General features: G+C 44.1%; 1 protein-coding gene across 1 annotated transcript; it reads right to left on the bottom strand.

Annotated features, from left to right (window-relative positions):
* Window positions 1–2,049: 2,049 nt before the first annotated feature.
* LOC132075785 (histamine N-methyltransferase-like) lies at window positions 2,050–15,800 on the bottom strand. Its single transcript, XM_059476482.1, has 7 exons — window positions 15,707–15,800; window positions 14,857–15,046; window positions 13,550–13,602; window positions 9,718–9,825; window positions 6,199–6,329; window positions 5,573–5,666; window positions 2,050–3,267 (listed from the first exon to the last, which is right to left on the bottom strand). Exons 1-7 carry the CDS (start codon window positions 15,789–15,791, stop codon window positions 2,912–2,914), a joined length of 1,017 nt encoding a protein of 338 aa, XP_059332465.1. The 5' UTR covers window positions 15,792–15,800; the 3' UTR covers window positions 2,050–2,911.
* Window positions 15,801–16,214: the final 414 nt, after the last annotated feature.

Raw genomic sequence — 16,214 nt, 5'->3', positions numbered from 1 at the left:
CACACACAGCACCAGAGCCACAAGCTCTCCTTCACTTATCACAGGGACACAGGCCCAGCTGTTTGCTGCTGTTTCAAAGGACTCCCTCCTCTTCCTCCCCCTCCCTCCCTCCCTCCCTCCCTCCTTCCAGCTTTTTTTTGTTCCTCTACCTGCATTAGAATGTTTATTCCAGGTTTATGTGCTCATTAAATGAAAAGGAAAGTCTCCCAATTTAAAAACAAGCACTACTCAGAGCCATCTTTGAGAAAAACATGGAGATGCAATATTAAGGATTGCATTTACCCAGGGCCACATTTCATATCTCAAACATATATTTAGCCAAAAAGGGACACCAATGCATGAAGAGCTTTCAGGATCATTTCTGGTCTATTTTTAATACAGGTATTCTGAAGCCAAACTTGATCCAATCAGTATTGTGCTGGTTTAATATCATTACTCTCAATGAACCACTGTAGAAAGCCCACAAATTATTTTTTTAGGGGTACAAGCCAGTGAAACATGGAATTGGGGAAATGATGAGGCCCTGGCACAGACTGCTGTGCAAATCCCAGTCCATGGACAAACTGTACTTCCCAACCCTGCTGTGGAATAGCAGAGTCTCACTGTACAATTTAGGGTGATTCTCACATGAAAATGTGGCTCCCCACTCTCTTAGGAAGTTGTTTGAGAGATTTACAAAATGTCCTTCGGTTTTTATGGTAAAATGAGCATAAAACTGTGCTTCCCCACATTCATTTCCTTCTAAAAATACTTAAAGTACTTGCTTCCTGAAAATGTGTGTGTTACAAATTTAAAATTAAAACTGATTTGCCCCTTAAGGGTGCTCTGCTGATTCAGTTTTCCCCCAGCCCCTTAACACAAGCAGTTGCAAGATATAAAATGGAGTTTACTGTATTTTTCCCCTCCCAATTTTAATGAAATTCTCCTCAGAAGCAAAACAGGGGAAGAAGCTCTCTGTGCAGCCACACTGAATATTTGTGTGTGTGTGTGGTCAAATCATCCTCTGTTCTCTCCAGATCAGCTCTGCTGCTTCTCATCTTTCCAGCTCTCTTCCACATTTTCAGACCAAACCCCTTTTTCTCATTTTGTTGTTTTTTCATTTTTTTTAAAGTCTGATAAACAATGAAACAGCAGGATCTTCAAGGGCATCTTATTGCTGGGTTTTGTTGCTGGATTAGTGTTTTTTTGGTTTTGTTCTGGCATTTCTGTGGCTCCCTGAGATACCTCACCCCTGACAGGGTTGATGTGGCAATATTCAGCAGTCACCTGCTTTGCAAGCACCATTTAGAAAAGGTCACTGACAGCCCAAAAGAGCCACGAAAATAAATGTAACTTTAATTTGTTTGCCATTAGAAATGTGTGCAGCAATCTGTTCTAATGGGAGATTTTCTTTCATTCCTGCTCTGGCATGTGACCACAGCAGCTCACAGATACACTGAGGTCTCCTAATGCAGGAGCCTGTGCACAGAACTGGGTAAAGTGGTGATAAATTTTGTCCTGTCCAACAGAGGATTATCATGGAAATGTTCTAAACTCCACCTGAATTAACATTTGAGCACCAGGAGATGTTTGTGTTTCAAATAACTTGCCCTAAAATAAATATAAACAGCTATTACGCCCAATATGATCTCTTGAAATCACTTCAAATGATTAATAATCTATATTGTATCAGAAATGTGTGTGCAAAAATAAAACACAATTCCTTGCAGCTAAAGTATTACCTAAAGTAAACCATTTCAACACTGAATCAAATTATTGCAATGGCAGAAATCACACCTGTCTCAGGGGATAAATCGAGTATTCCGGCTGTTAAATCCATCCAAGCATCTCTATTGTATCCCACTATGTATTGTGCCTTGTAGAGAGAAAACACTTCTGAAAACTATAAAATCATTTAGCAAAACAAATGCATCAACCACAACAGCCTCACATGGAGAAGAAGCTGAGGAGGTGAAACCCCCTTCTTGCTGAATACCTTGTAGAGTGAATAGATGTACCTGACACAATGCCATTGAAAATGAAATTAAAAAATGCTACTAGAACCAGGCATTTTGGCATCAGAGTTTATTTTTACGTTTTCCTTATTACAAAGCTCACAGGCCAGGGGAAGGCTGGGACCAGAAGCATTCTGTGGTTAATTAAAAACACAAAAAAAGCTCTGTGCAGCTGCAGCAGCTCATTCCCAACAAAGACTCTGCATCAGGGCTGAGGACTGCAATCCTCCTCTCCAGGACATTTGTCACCAACCCTGTGCCTCACCCCTCTTCCCTTGCTTCCCTCTGTAGTGCCACAGAACTTGTTCTGCGGATAGATTATAAAGTAAAAACAGAAAGGGGGAGCAGTGCCATTGAATGGAGATGCCTGCAGAGGCAGACACTGAACATGCAGGTGTGAATGCACCTCCAGTAGCTGCAGGTGTGAGATCTGGAAGCCACAAGCTCAAGAAATCCCATCAAAGATCCACCCAATGGTTGGTCATTCTGAGCCTGCATTCCTGCCAGCTGCACCAACAAACTGCAATTTGCTTGTTTAGTGTGCAGAGAGTTTTTAAATGAAGATGGTGGAACCACATGCAGCTCTGGATTATTCTTTAGGAACAACTATTCCTAAGGAATAATTCCTTCAGTTTCTGCAGTGCCTGAGTGGAAGGTCTGAGCTATAGCTGATTTCACAACATCTGTATGATAAAGCACAATTTACTGCCTAGTCAGTTGCACAGTCATAGATTAGTGCAGAATTAATCAAGTATTAAATCTCATTTATAAAAACAGATGTCAATACTGATTTCTTAACAAGCTCCAAAAATTATTGCCAATGCTGAAGTAAATGAAGCCATTTATAAAAGATGAAAAAATACATTTCAGCTGTCAACAGTTTGTATCTCTTTGCTTTGAATCAAGAAGAGGTTAACTCATGGCTCAACCACTATTACACCCTGGCTGTTATTGAAAAACACCTTCCCATCTCTGATTTCACTGCAGCCAGGCTTTCTCAGCTCCTCCATCACCTGACGCTTTAGCTCAGGAGGGGCAGTTTTAGCGAAGTCAAGTGTTTCTGTCAGGAAATCCAGCAAGAGCTCGCCATCTTTGTCCCCTTCAGTAAAGCAGCTGGTTATGTCCAAGTGGGATGGCAGCTCGTAGAGCTGGTACTTGAGCCCAGCTGAATCCAGCATCCTGGGCAAATCACCAGAGGAAACGTAGGAGCAAAGATCCTCCAGAGGGAAGGAGGAACTATACTTCTTCCACAGCGTTTCCCAGCCACTCTTTCCTGAGAGATAAACCACCAGAAAAACACTCAGAGTTAAGGGAAAACATGATTTCAAAGCAGTTTTGATTTTCTGGGTTTTTTAGCAGTTGTCATCAATGCAAGTGGGATCTTCCCAGAGCTGGGACATGTTCTGGGGCACAGTGGAGTTGGCTGCCCCCCTGCTTCTGTTCCTCAGGTTTGGGGGCTGCAGGAGTGGGTGGGCACCTACCCTGGAGCTCCAGCATCCTCCTTGAGCCCCCAGATGAGGCCAGAGCAGCTCACACTTGTGTTTCTCTTCTCAAGAGACATTTTATAAAGCAAACCAGCTGGGTAAGTTGGAAAGTCCCCACATACATCTTCACATCTTTATTTTCCCCCCAGCCTGGATCTCTGATTTGGTATTTCTAGTGCAATTTGCTTGTTTAGTCTCCAGAGAGTTTTCAAATGAAGATGGTGGATGCACATGTAGCTCTGGATTATTCCTTAGAAATAACTATTCCTAAGGAATAATTCCTTAGGTTTCTGCAGTGGCTGAGTGGATGGTCATTTTTAGAAGGATTACTCAGAATGACTGGACAGGGTGAAAATAACTTTGAGCCTAATGAGCAGCTCTTGAAAGTTACAACAATAATTCTCCCTAGGTACTAAAACCAGTTACTTGTTGCTTTATGTGCAAACAGTTATTTACAGTCAAATAAACAGTTTGTGTTTAGAAGGGAGGCGACAATATTTTCTTTCACCCGGTGGAACCTGAAGGTGAGCACTAATTGCAGGAAATGTGCCGGTGTCAGTGCGGTGTGACTCGGAGCCCAGCAATTATCCCCTACCTGAAGGCAGCGTTCCAGGATGGCTCTGGGAGGGCTCAGCTTGGCTCTGCCTTCGTTCTGCAGCAGAGCCACAGCCCCTGCACACCGGCACTGCCACCTCCACCTCTCCTGCCAGCCCTGCTCCCAGGCTGGCTTTAATTACCTGATGAGTTTGAGCTGACATTACTTTTGTGTGAAATTAGCTTTGTTCTGATGATCTTTCAGTAACTCCTTTTGCTTCAGCACTCATTTTAATCGCACTTCTTACTTCCCTTCTATATTCTCTTGTTTTTCTCAAGGTTTTCCCCTTCTTTTCCCCTCTGCTGTTCTGAGCCCTGCTCCTCTATCTCACTTTTTTGTTGCTCCCAGCCATTTCTGCTCCATCAGAAAACACAGCCTCATCTGGCCCAGAGAGGACTTCAAATACTTTTCATGAACTCAGAACTTTAATAACTTTAATTTTGCATAGGCACACATTCTTTCCTGTATTCACATTTTATGAATATCCAAAGGGACAGGATAAGCAACTGGAAGAGTTATAATTAACTATATTCAGGTAATCAGCAATACTCTGATATTGTGATCTATTCTTGTTCAGCCAAAGAACATGAACAGGTTTTTTAAAATCATTTCAAACACAGATTTCTTATTGTAAAGTGCTTGAAAACACTTCAAACCAAAATCATTTGGGGGAAAAAAAAGTAGTTGAATAAATTCAGGTCAGAAGTGTCACTTTATACTGGATCCTTCATGAACAAAATAAAAGGAACTTCAATCACGTTTGCAGAGGTGGCCAAATTCAATGAGAAATTAAGCTTAAACCTCTGAACAAATAATGCTTAACATGGCTTTCAGAGTTGCTAGATGTGACTGTTTGCACTGCTGAAATTTCCATAGCTTTTGAGGCAAATTAAAGGCTTTCTAGAGTCAAATTGGACTCCACCACTGCACTGTCTCTGGCATACCTTGCCCACAGCATTAAAAGGTTGTAGTTTACTCTGCTGCAACACTTTCCTGCTGGATTGACCACAGAGCATCTCTGCAAGATCTGAAACTGCCTGAGAACGCTGTTTGGTACCCAAAATGATGATATTAAGGAAATGGGCAGTTTGAAAAGAAAATGAACCATATGTGCTCCAACACCTGCTGTATGGCACTTCCGAGCCCCCCGCCGCCGTTTGCTTAATGCCAGAGTCTCTGGGAGAGAGAAAATGCAGTGCCCAGCCTGGAAACCTTTTCCAGCAGAGCCTGAAGGGGCTCCTGTGAGTGAGAGCTGCAGGATGGAGCCTCTCCTGCTGCAGGGCCCCAGCTGCCATCCATCACTGGGCAGGCTGTAAGGTGGGGAAGGCAGTGAGGGATGTTTTGTGCCCATGGTGTGGGGTTTTGGCTCATAAATCCACTCAGACACAGGCAGTGGGCAGGTTTCAGGGGATGTCTGCTCACCTCTGTGGCCTGTGCCACACACAGGAGCCCCAAAGAGCCCTCTCCTGACTGAGCAGTGCTTGGGGAGCAGCTCTCACCTGACACCAGGATGATGAGGAGCTTTCCCTGTGATTCCAGGAGGCTGTGGAAGTACCGGACGGTTGCTGGGATATCTTTCACATAGTAGAGCATCTGGAAAAAGCAGAGATGCTTAGAGACATGCAGTGCCATCCTGGTGACTATTATAACACTGTTAAAAGGATCCAAATGGGGGCAATCCTGCAGAAAAGCAGGGACAATGAAGCACCTCAGGAAGGTGTGGGCTGTGGGCTCCCACTGCAGGCTCAGGGCTGACATGCCCTGCCTGCTCTCTGGCGCTGCCAGCTCTGAGCTCATGTTATTCATCAACCTGAGAGGAAGAGATTTGCCTTTCTTCAGTGAAGGCTTTGGGAACACAAAGGCAATTTCATGAAAAGGACAAGGAGCTTTTGAAGACAACAGCTAAAATGTATTCTTAGTTGACTGCCACCCACAGCCTGGTTAATAGGACTACTGTGCTCAAAGCTGCTTTTCATTTTTGCAGTTCATTTATGCTAAAGCACTTCAAATTACTGGGAAGTAAACTCACCTTTCTTCCCCTACAAGTGGATAATGAGGTCACATACTTCATGCATACTTTTAACAGCTGAGTCTTTGGCAGCATTTTCTTTGCAGAGACTCTTACCTGGATCATGTGAATGAAGTCCCATTTTTTAGTCTTCTTTTCTGCATTCATTCGACTTTCATATTCATCAGCTGTCTCCTTGTGCCAGGCAAACTTTATGTTCTCGAGGTCTGATGCCTGAGCCACACGCTCTGAAACAGAGGAGAAGGCAGGACAGAGTTATCTCAATTGCAAATAGGGGGCTGATTTCCACTCAGAGCTTTAATACATCCAAAAGCCTTATTTAGGTAGAGAGTTTTGGTACCAGTTTAACACAACAGTGGAATATCTTAAACCTTGAGCCCATATGTGAGGAGAAGGCTGTAGAGGGATTTACAGGACAAAATCTTAAGAGAGTCTGTTGCTTTTCCCTTTGCTCCCTCATTTGGGCTCTTCTGGTGTTTACCTGAGCTAAAAAAATAGAAGTAATTTCTTCCCCATGACTGGCTCAAGCTGAATTAAAAGATGTTGATTGGGATTCATTGTTATGAGGCCACAAGCAGCACATTTCATGAGGAATAGAAGAACTGATAGCCCCAGCACTTACGCGGGAGCCAAACAAAACCCACATGGCTGAGCAGGAGTCAGGCCATGGTGGAGGATTTTCCCCAAATCAAAACAAGTGCCCAAGGATGGATCAAAGCAGGAGTTTCTTTAGAAGAGAAGCACAATTTAAAGGTTGAGAAGGGCAGAAAAAGCAAATGTATTCTTCTAAATTTGTGTAACTGGGATGGCAGGAGAGGGAAGGAGTTTTGTTCCAAAAGCAAGGACCCTTCTCTTGACATTCAGTGGCTTCTGTAGAAACAATTTTTCAGGAGCCCACAGTTCTGACCAGCTGCTTCAGGCAAAAGGGATGACAGTGTTTTAAAGCAAAGAGCTTTAAGGAGTGACACATGGAGTGTCCTCAGACCTCAGTACAATGCACATCAGCAGCTGAGGAAAACAGTATTTTGGAGAAGTGGATTCAAACAATAAGTTACACTGAGGGCCTGGCTCATTGCTACATTCTCTTTGTTTTTATGGGAGCAAAAGTAAGAGGTAATTTCATAATGTAGGGAATACTAATGTCCATCTGCTGGCATATGGAGCTCCTCTCACTGTGCTGCTGCTCAGCACTGCTCCAGGCCAAAGCAGCCCCTGATTCAGTTCCTGTGCTTCACTGGAGTTAGCATCAATTTAAAACTTACATGGCCCAAAGGCAGGCTGAGCCTTAGCTACAGAACACATGTTCAGAACAGCACAGTTTGCTAATACCAGAGCCTTTACAGCACTAATGACAATGTTCCTCCCTCTGGGCTCTGATTTGGACACGTCCCCGTCAGGCAGATGAGAAATGCTCCATCAGTGCTTATCTCCTCTCTTCTGAGCCTGGAAATGGGCCGCCCCTTTCAGATGCTGCCACTGTTACTCTGTTAGCTTCCATTTATCAGCCACTGGCCCCAGCACTGGCAGTCCAGATTTGATTTGCTGCTCTAAGCTCAGGAGCAGCTCTTATGCCCTCACCAATAATCCAGAGCAGTCTGGTTCAGTTTAATTGTGGGTCTGTCTGCAAGGGGGAGCTGGGAAGAAAACTGAATTGCTTTCCAGGCTGGGCCTTCAAAGTGCAAACACTAGGAAATGGAAATTCATTATGGGATTGTGGTGAATTTCTGCCTAAATATTCATCTGAATCCCTGATGAAAAGTTTTCCTTCCTCTTCCCCCGGGCTCACCCCAGATTCTTTTCCCAGCCAGGAGCTGTTGTGTACCTGATGGGTGCCATCAGAACTGGCAGCTGTGCTGGTGACGGAGCTCAGATGTGGGGCCACCAACACTCCAACCATGGCCACCAGGGGAATCCACCAGGAGCGAGGGAAAGGCACAGCCTGCCCATGAAGCTTTGAGGAAAGCCTCCGTCCCATGCCACAGCCTAAGAGAAACCTGAGTTTGTCATCATTGCACATCCCAAGGAGTTTCTCTCGTGAGCTTGGCTTCTCCTTCCCATGGAGAAAGAATTTGGTGAGGCAGAAAACACAACTGCTGAATCCTCAGAGGTGCAGATGATGTTTCTAACTCTCTACAGAAAATCTTAGGCCTCAGAAACCTAATTAACGGTAGCTACTGGGGACATGATAAATTACCAAATAAGACAGTTTAAAGAAAGAAATTCAGATGAATATTTCATTTCTAGTTTAGCATAAAACTTAAAATAAGGACAACGCTTTATATTTTCTTTAACTTTCTTCTGGAAAGAAACTCTCTGCAGTAGGATGGGACTGCCAGTTAATTGGTGGTGGCTGGTGGGACCACTGGGAAGATTCAGAGCAAATCCAGTCCAGTGTAGCCCAGACAGGACAGAAATTCCTTGCTCAAGTGCACAAACTGTCTTACAAACAGAGAAGATGCTGTGTTGCCCACCCTTCACCATTTCAGCCTGCAGGAATATAAGAGCACTGGGGATTTTGCACAAGACATCTTTTAAAAGATCAGGTCTGTGTTAAATTGAGAAAGATCTTTAAAAATTAGGTTTGTCCTGGGAGCCTTTGTTGCTTCCAGTGATTCTGAGCTACCTAACTGCAGGGAGAAAGGGATTGCTTCTTTTTTTTTCCTTTGACTTCCACAAGCTGATTCACACTGGGAATGCTTCATTTTTAAGGATTCAAGCAAGAGCAAGACTGGAGATTTACAGTGTGGTTTCACAGCCTGGTATTTACCATGGCTTGGAGGATTTCCAGCAAGAGACTCAGCTGCTGAGGTTCATTCCTTGCGCTCACATCCATCCAGGATGGCTCTCTGGCCAGGTGAGCTCTGCTCAGGGCTGGTGCCACCTCCCTCAGCACCACCTGGAGGTGAATCCTGGTGGGCTCTAATACAGTGATAATCAAACCCTGCGTTGCTGTTTAATGCTCACTTTGTAGGGCAATTTGATCAAAGTACCCTCGTTAACACTCAATCCTGCTCGGAAAATGTTCCATTTTCCTCCATGGATGCTGCTTAGACCTTTGGGCTGGGGAAGGGAAGAAGCTCTGAGCCCCAGAGCACACGGTAAAAGCCTTTCCTATCACTCCTGCTTCCCTTCCCGTGTTTTCTAATTCAAAGCCTGGTTACTAATTTAGTGCCCCACTGTGAGCTTTAGGTGTTTGTTGGAAACGATATTTAAGATGTGAGAGAATCACCATGAGACACTAAAATTTTCCCTTTGATGCTGAGGAAGGATCCTGATTCAACACAAGTTGAAATGGAAAAACTTTCTGAAATGCCGGGATTTCACTCCATTCCTATAAAATCACCCATCACTTCCCACCTTGTTTAGCTTTTAAAGTCTACCTAGGCAAGCATTTGCCATTCAGAGATCTTTGCAGCGTGAGAGACTAAGATTTCAATGAGAGTGAACATTGCTGAGAAGCAATGATTGCAAAAAAACATGAAAATTTGAATTTTTTAACTTTTAATAGACAGTTCTGACAAGAAGGCATTTGAACATAGGGTCATCCACTTTTCAGCACTTTTAAATGCATGTAAAATAATTAATGTAAATTTAATTTATTTAGTGTAAAAATACCTTTGTACTTGGAGATTTGGTCAGCACTTGGCTCTATCACATCGTTGTTGATGGTGGCCCCAGGATACCTGGCTCGTATTTTTGAGAGGATCTGCAAGTCCATCTCACCTAAAGAAGCAGGAGACACAAAACAGAGAATGAAAGCAAAGCTCAGACAAAGGAAATCTCCACCACCATCACACCCCCAGCTTGGCAGACTGATTTCTGCCATTTATGTATGGGTGCACCACACAGGGCCAAGCAGCTGCTTTGTGTTCTCAGTAGGTTGCAAGTGAAGATTGAGCTCTAGGACTTGAGAAAAATGTAAACATCAGTCCCAAATCTCTTCATTTCTCCTCTCTTACTGGCACCACCAGGGCCAAGGGAAAACCTGACACAGTCATGCTTGACCTCTCTTTTTCTGGACACGGTCTAACCTCGAGGAGGAGATCCTACAGGGCTCTCACAGTGCCAGTTCTGAGGGCTCCAGCAAACTTGGCAGGGTTGCTTAGGAGTCAGTAGGAGCATTTCTAGCCAGGCACCTCACTGGCTACAAGGTCATGTGGAGGAGGGAAAGGGAATATGTGTTTACACTGGGATCAGAGACAATACTCATATCTGTTTGTCTTCAGTGTCCTGTGACTTTTCCCAAAAGAATGATGAATGGAGCACATACCATTTGTGTTTAGCTAACCCTTGTTTACAGAATACCCCAGAGATTCCTGTGTTTCATGTTTCTGTTGAGGAAGAGTTCTCTCTAAACACTGCTCAGGCCAGCTGTAATTGTTCTATTGATGGATGTACTGGTAGATCCAAGATTTCAGAATTTAAAAATAGCTCCATCATTCTCAGCCATCTCACCCCATCTGCAGTGGAGGAAACTCAGGGGGATGATATTTCTGACTGAGGCATGAGTCCAGGGACAATATCCAGCTGGCTTGCTCAACTTTCTCCAACCTCTGCTTATTGTGCTTGGATAGATTTTAGGTGGAAAAAGCAACAGCAGAATAAATTAAGGTAAGAAAGAGTGAAACAGAGGGTAACTATATTGAATATTAGGTCCAGAGGTCATGTTACAAGTAAATATCTAGCTTTGTCCTGGAAGATTTACTTGTGCTTGCACAAAACTCCATGTTATAGAATTCCCTACAAATGAACAAAGTTTTGCACTGAATGGAAGACCACCCTGATGGCCAGGCAGGCCCTTGCTGTGGGGCTGTGGAAGGAGGAGCTGCACAGACTCTGCCCACCCTCATCATTTTCAGAGCCAGGGACTCCCACCACTTCAGCATTGGTTCCATCCTGCAGAATATTTGAGGAACAAAAGGAAAACACTGGGCACTAAATTGCTCATTAGTGCCCAGGGTACATAACACACCAAAGCGAGGAAGAGTTGCATTTTCTCAGACTTATGTGTCCTTCTTAAAGCAACCAGCAACACCAACCCTCACATGGCATCTCTGGAAGCATGTTCTTTGAGGGAGGGAAATTGAATTTCTGAGGCAGCAGAAAGAGCTGCAGCTTTGCTATTGCTGCAAGCCCTGTACTCTGTAGTCTGCCATGGTAAAATTTGGGAACACAGAATTTGAAATTAACTACTGCCATAGTTTGATTTTTGGTTGCTTTACCAACTTCCCATAAAATTATTAGTCCTTTGAAAAGGCTGTGCAGGTCCTGATTAAAAAATAAATAAACTGAATTTTGTATTTCCATATGCAGATAGGTTAAAATATTCCCTTCTGCTCTTGTGTGGCCAAATCACCCTTGTACTGCTTTTAACCAAAAAACCCACCCCTTTAATTCATAAATTAATCCACAGCCTTAAATGACTTCACTTTCAGCTCTTTTATATGCAAACAAGTGTCCCGAGGCATTTTACACTCAGATCGGCGGCAGCTTGCATTATCAACAATTTGGCAATTAGGCTATCCGAATTATTTAAACTCTCCAACACAATTACCTTTTAAAGGCTACCACTATGTTCGCCATTAAGTTTCTAATTAAACATTTTACGTAACGGGATGGTTTATAGCCCAGTTGCTCCTTTACAGCAGCGCTGATGCCTTTGATGGTTTTTAAAGGTACAGAGAGCGGCGCGCTGGAGTGTGAACTTAATAAGGCAGCGGTGTTTGGGCAGCTGGAATGGGATGGGATCTAATGGGATGGGATCTAATGGGATGGGATGCTGCATTAATGGGTTCTTGTCTCCCGAGGTGGAAAAACTGAGAGGAAAAGCTTTTTTTCTGTGCCTCCTTCCTAAGAAGAGCAGGGGCAGGTGGGGTTGGGGCAGCAGCTCCATCACTGCCCTCCACAGCAGCCAGGCTCGGCTATAGGGGGATCTGGGGATCGGCTCCCTCCTGGCCTCACAACGGCTGTGCTGAGAACAAACCTGTGAGCAGATGGGGTTGGGTGATCTGGGGATTTTTAGATCACAAAGTGAGCTTTGCCTACCCATTACTGATTAATGGCAAGCTGGACTGTCTCTGGCCAGGATGAAGAACCACGCTTGTGTTCTCTCTCTTTTTCTCTCTTTTTTTCCTCTCTCTCTTTCTTTTCTCTCTCTTTTCTCTCTCTCTCTCTCTTTTCTCTCTCTCTTTTCTCTCTCTCTCTCTCTTTTCTCTCTCTCTTTTCTCTCTCTCTCTCTCTTTTCTCTCTCTCTCTCTCTTTTCTCTCTCTTTTCTCTCTCTCTCTTTTCTCTCTCTTTTCTCTCTCTCTCTCTCTCTCTTTTCTCTCTCTCTTTTCTCTTTCTCTCTCTTTTCTCTCTCTCTTTCTCTTTTCTTCTCTCTCTCTCTCTTTCTTTTCCTCTCTCTCTTTTTTCCTCTCTCTCTCTCTCTTTTCTTCTCTCTCTCTCTCTTTCTTTTCCTCTCTCTCTCTTTTTTCCTCTCTCTCTCCTCTCTCTTTTTCTCTCTCTCTCTCTCCCTTTCTTTCTCTCTTTTCTCTCTTTTTTCCTGAGGAATGCTTTCCTTTGGAGAGCAATGTTCCTGCTCTGTCACACTGTCTGTTTTATGGCTAATGCCAACCATTTACATACAATTACTTTCCATTTACATACAATTACTTTATGGAGGAGACACTAACCAAACTGAGGTTAGTCTTTGGCGATGGTATGACTACAGCATTTAAACTAGATTTAACTGTTCATATAAAATTTAAGTGTGGTGACTTAATGGGCAGAGAAAGAAACATAGGTTTTAATTATGGGGCCACTTAAGCAAGAACTTAATGAAAAGCTACTTGATCTTACCGGTATTGTTTTTCCACTCAGTGAATGTCAGACAAAAGACTTCTTATTTGTATTTCTTCTGGAGCTCATGCTCACCCCCAATGTTTTGGAGGGCAGTAGCTCCAGCAGAAACTTGTACACTGATGGTGGTCAGCAAACACAGCAAAGCAGAGCTCAGCCATGGCTCTTACATAGCAGTGATGGGAGCTATCACCTCAATAAAGGTACAGGGGGAATATTGTAATGCAGGTAAAAAATAAAATTTTCTGAGGAATCTCAAACATTATTTTGTTTGGGGTTTGGGTGGGGTTTTTGCTGCTTTTGTTTTGTTTTGTCTTGTTTTGGTTTTGTATAGAAACCCTGTGGAGCAGTTAAAGTTTCTCTCTGCCTTTGAGGAGGGATGCTGTAGAAGGAGAGGTTTTTATGGAGGACACAGAGGAATCAGAGTGGGGAGGCACAAGCTGTTTTCAGATGATGTGGTCACACATCAACTAACACCAGCTGTCCCCTGGTGCTGACTTATCAAGGAAAGACTTATTTCCCATTCTGCTCCTTTTGCAACTTTTAGTCTCCTATTTTTAAGGAAAGAAATAAAGGAAAAGACATACCAATATTGAAGTCCATACGTACCTGCTCCACCACCAACACTTAGAACATTGATTGTAGACTTCCCATTTCCAATACTGAAAAACATTATTTATACCTTTTAGGAGAGCTGTCCAGTAGAGAGGGTTCCATGCATGATGTGAGACACTGGAGATCCCATTAAGAGTAAAATTTGCAGGGCAAAACCCAAATGTAATGTGTGTGTACACAGGCATGCCTGCAAGTAGGCAGGAGGGATCAGATTCAGAATTCTTCCCCTTTGAACATTTGTGATTTCCAAACTGTTATTTTGGATTATTTGGCAATTTGTAGAGGTGGCATTTTCCTTTTATTATGAGGGAATACAAGCAGAAGCAAGTGCACACCTTCTCTGTGTCTGCGCTCTGAGGAACAGAGCCCTCGGGGTCTGGACCAGCAGCTTAAAAATTATTTGTAGAACTTTTGCATTATGCAAAATGGGGAGGGAGAGGGGAGAGTGCAATGCTCCAAAAATCCCTGAGTGAGGCTTTGGCAGAGCCATGAAGCCCTGAGCAGAGCATCCCCAGAGCCAGGATTTGATGCTGGCTGCCTGCTCCCAAGCCAGCCAGCAAAGGACACACACTGGCAGGCCAAGCATGGGCACAATCCAGTCATCCTAGAGAAACCCTAAATATTACCTGAAAAGCTTGCTTTTAAAAAGCTGCTTTCCATCAAGTTTGATGCTAGAATATAGTATCTGTTAGAGCATTTCAGAGCTGATTCAGGGCCAGCCGTTTTTGCGTGCAAGGAAACAATGCAGCCTTATCTCCTCCTGGCTAGGCAGCCTCCTGTGACTGTGTTCACAGGGGTCCCAGGATGAGGGAAGAGATGAGGATCTGACTCCATGTTTCAGAAGGCTGATTTATTATTTGATGATATATATTATATTAAAACTATACTAAAAGAATAGAAGAAAGGATTTCATCAGAAGGCTAGCTAAGAATAGAAAAGGAAGGAATGAGTAACAAAAGCTTGTGTCTCGAACAGAGAGTCTGAGCCAGCTGACTGTGATTGGCCCTTAATTAGAAACAACCACATGAGACCAATCCCAGATGCACCTGTTGCATTCCACAGCAGCAGATAACCATTGTTTACATTTTGTTCCTGAGGCCTCTCAGCTTCTCAGGAGAAAAAATCCTAAGAAAAGGATTTTTCAGAAAACATATCTGTGAGAGCCTCCATCCCGAGAGCCACCATCCAGAGCCGTGTGTGCAAATGGAATCTATCCCAGGCCAGCAGACAGGGCAGGGAACAGCAATCCCGAGGCCAGCACCCCCTGGCCCTGGCTGTCCCTGAGGCCAGGCTGGGGTTACCTGGCTATGACATCTGGCAGGTGCCTCTCCATGAACCCCTGCATGCTCTGGTGCTCCGTGGATCTCTCCAGGAAGACACGAAAGGACTGGACGTATCTGCCAAGGTCTGTCAGCAAATTCCTCATGGGTGAAGCCATGCTGGGAGGCTGCAGGAGGGGACAGGCTGCTCCCTGCAGCTCTTCTCTCCGGGCTAGAGAAGGAATGAAAAGTGCTGTAGGGGAAAATCCAGCCTGCACCTGGACTTTGCTCCACGTCTCCAGCCCTGCCACTGCCTCAGAGTGTTGCACAACCTTGCAATACAAACTGCAAATGGGGTCCAAGCAGCAAAGGGTAATTTATCATCTTTAATCTGTGCAGAGCAAGTGCCAGCATTTTTTAACTGTGCTGACACAGGACTCTGTTTAAACACAGTAAAAGGGTCTTTAGATGGTTCTTAAATACAAAAAAAAAAAATAAAAAATTCCTCTGTTTTGTGAAGGCATGGTTCTGGATTAGAAGAAAGTGCAACACTCATCTCCAGAGATGCTGGCAGATGTCTCTATCTGTTTTTTTAATCTTTTGATGTTCTTAAATGGAATGCTGATGGTGGGGTGAAAACAATAAAAACCTCATAAATGCACTTTATTTTTCTAGTTCTTCTGAAGATAATGGTACAATTCCCATGGGTTAAGTAGCTAATTCACCAAAGCCACGTGAGTTGCTGGAATAGATGTTGTGCTAAGCCAGGCTTACAGGCAATCAGGAGTGGGGAAGGCAAGTGGGGAAGTGTCAGACTGTACCTTGAAAAGTGCACAAAGATGTCTTTATCCTCTCTTAAACTGCAATTTAAGTTCCTCATATCTTGTCCTACCTGGCAAGAAGAAGGGGGAACCCTCTCCCTCCTCAGGGGCCCCATGCTGAAGGACGCGCTGCATTTCCTCGGTGTCTCTCACCATTCCCTCTGCCTTTCCTGCAGAGGTTAAATCCCAGCCACCTCTTGCTATTTTTACAGTTCCCTTTGGACACTCTCCAGCCAAACCCCATTGGTGCTGAAGTGCAGCACAACACCCTCCCAGCCATTGCTTTTCCTGGCTCCCAGCACAGCCAGGACGATTTCCCTGGCTCCACTGAGACCCTGCACCCGCTGCCTTCACTCACCAGCACGACTGGAATTCAAACCAGGGGCTCTTCCCAGACTGCTCCTCTGGTCCCTTTGAGTTATAAATCTGGCCTCTGCTGTGCTCAAGTCCCTCCCAGCTGCACATCAAATAACACAAATAATTTCATCTCTCCTTCACACCATAAACAGAAACAAAAGCAACAGGCTCAGGTCCATATTTGCCATTGCCTCCCTTTCTGGCAGTGAACTTCTGACAAAT

Source organism: Ammospiza nelsoni, chromosome 7, assembly GCF_027579445.1.
Source record: "Ammospiza nelsoni isolate bAmmNel1 chromosome 7, bAmmNel1.pri, whole genome shotgun sequence".
NCBI classification, from domain to species: Eukaryota; Metazoa; Chordata; class Aves; order Passeriformes; family Passerellidae; genus Ammospiza; species Ammospiza nelsoni.
The sequence above is the reverse complement of the archived record's forward strand: the minus strand, read 5'-3'. Positions and strand labels throughout refer to the sequence as shown.

Coding starts and splice junctions, on each gene's coding strand:
- LOC132075785 (XM_059476482.1), bottom strand. CDS start 15,791: ATGGTGAGAGACACCGAGGAAATGCAGCGCGTCCTTCAGCATGGGGCC. Junction 15,047..15,706: donor TTCCCCCTTCTTCTTGCCAG/GTAGGACAAGAT, acceptor TTCCTTCTCTAG/CCCGGAGAGAAGAGCTGCAG. Junction 13,603..14,856: donor CTGCCAGATGTCATAGCCAG/GTAACCCCAGCC, acceptor AATGTTTTTCAG/TATTGGAAATGGGAAGTCTA.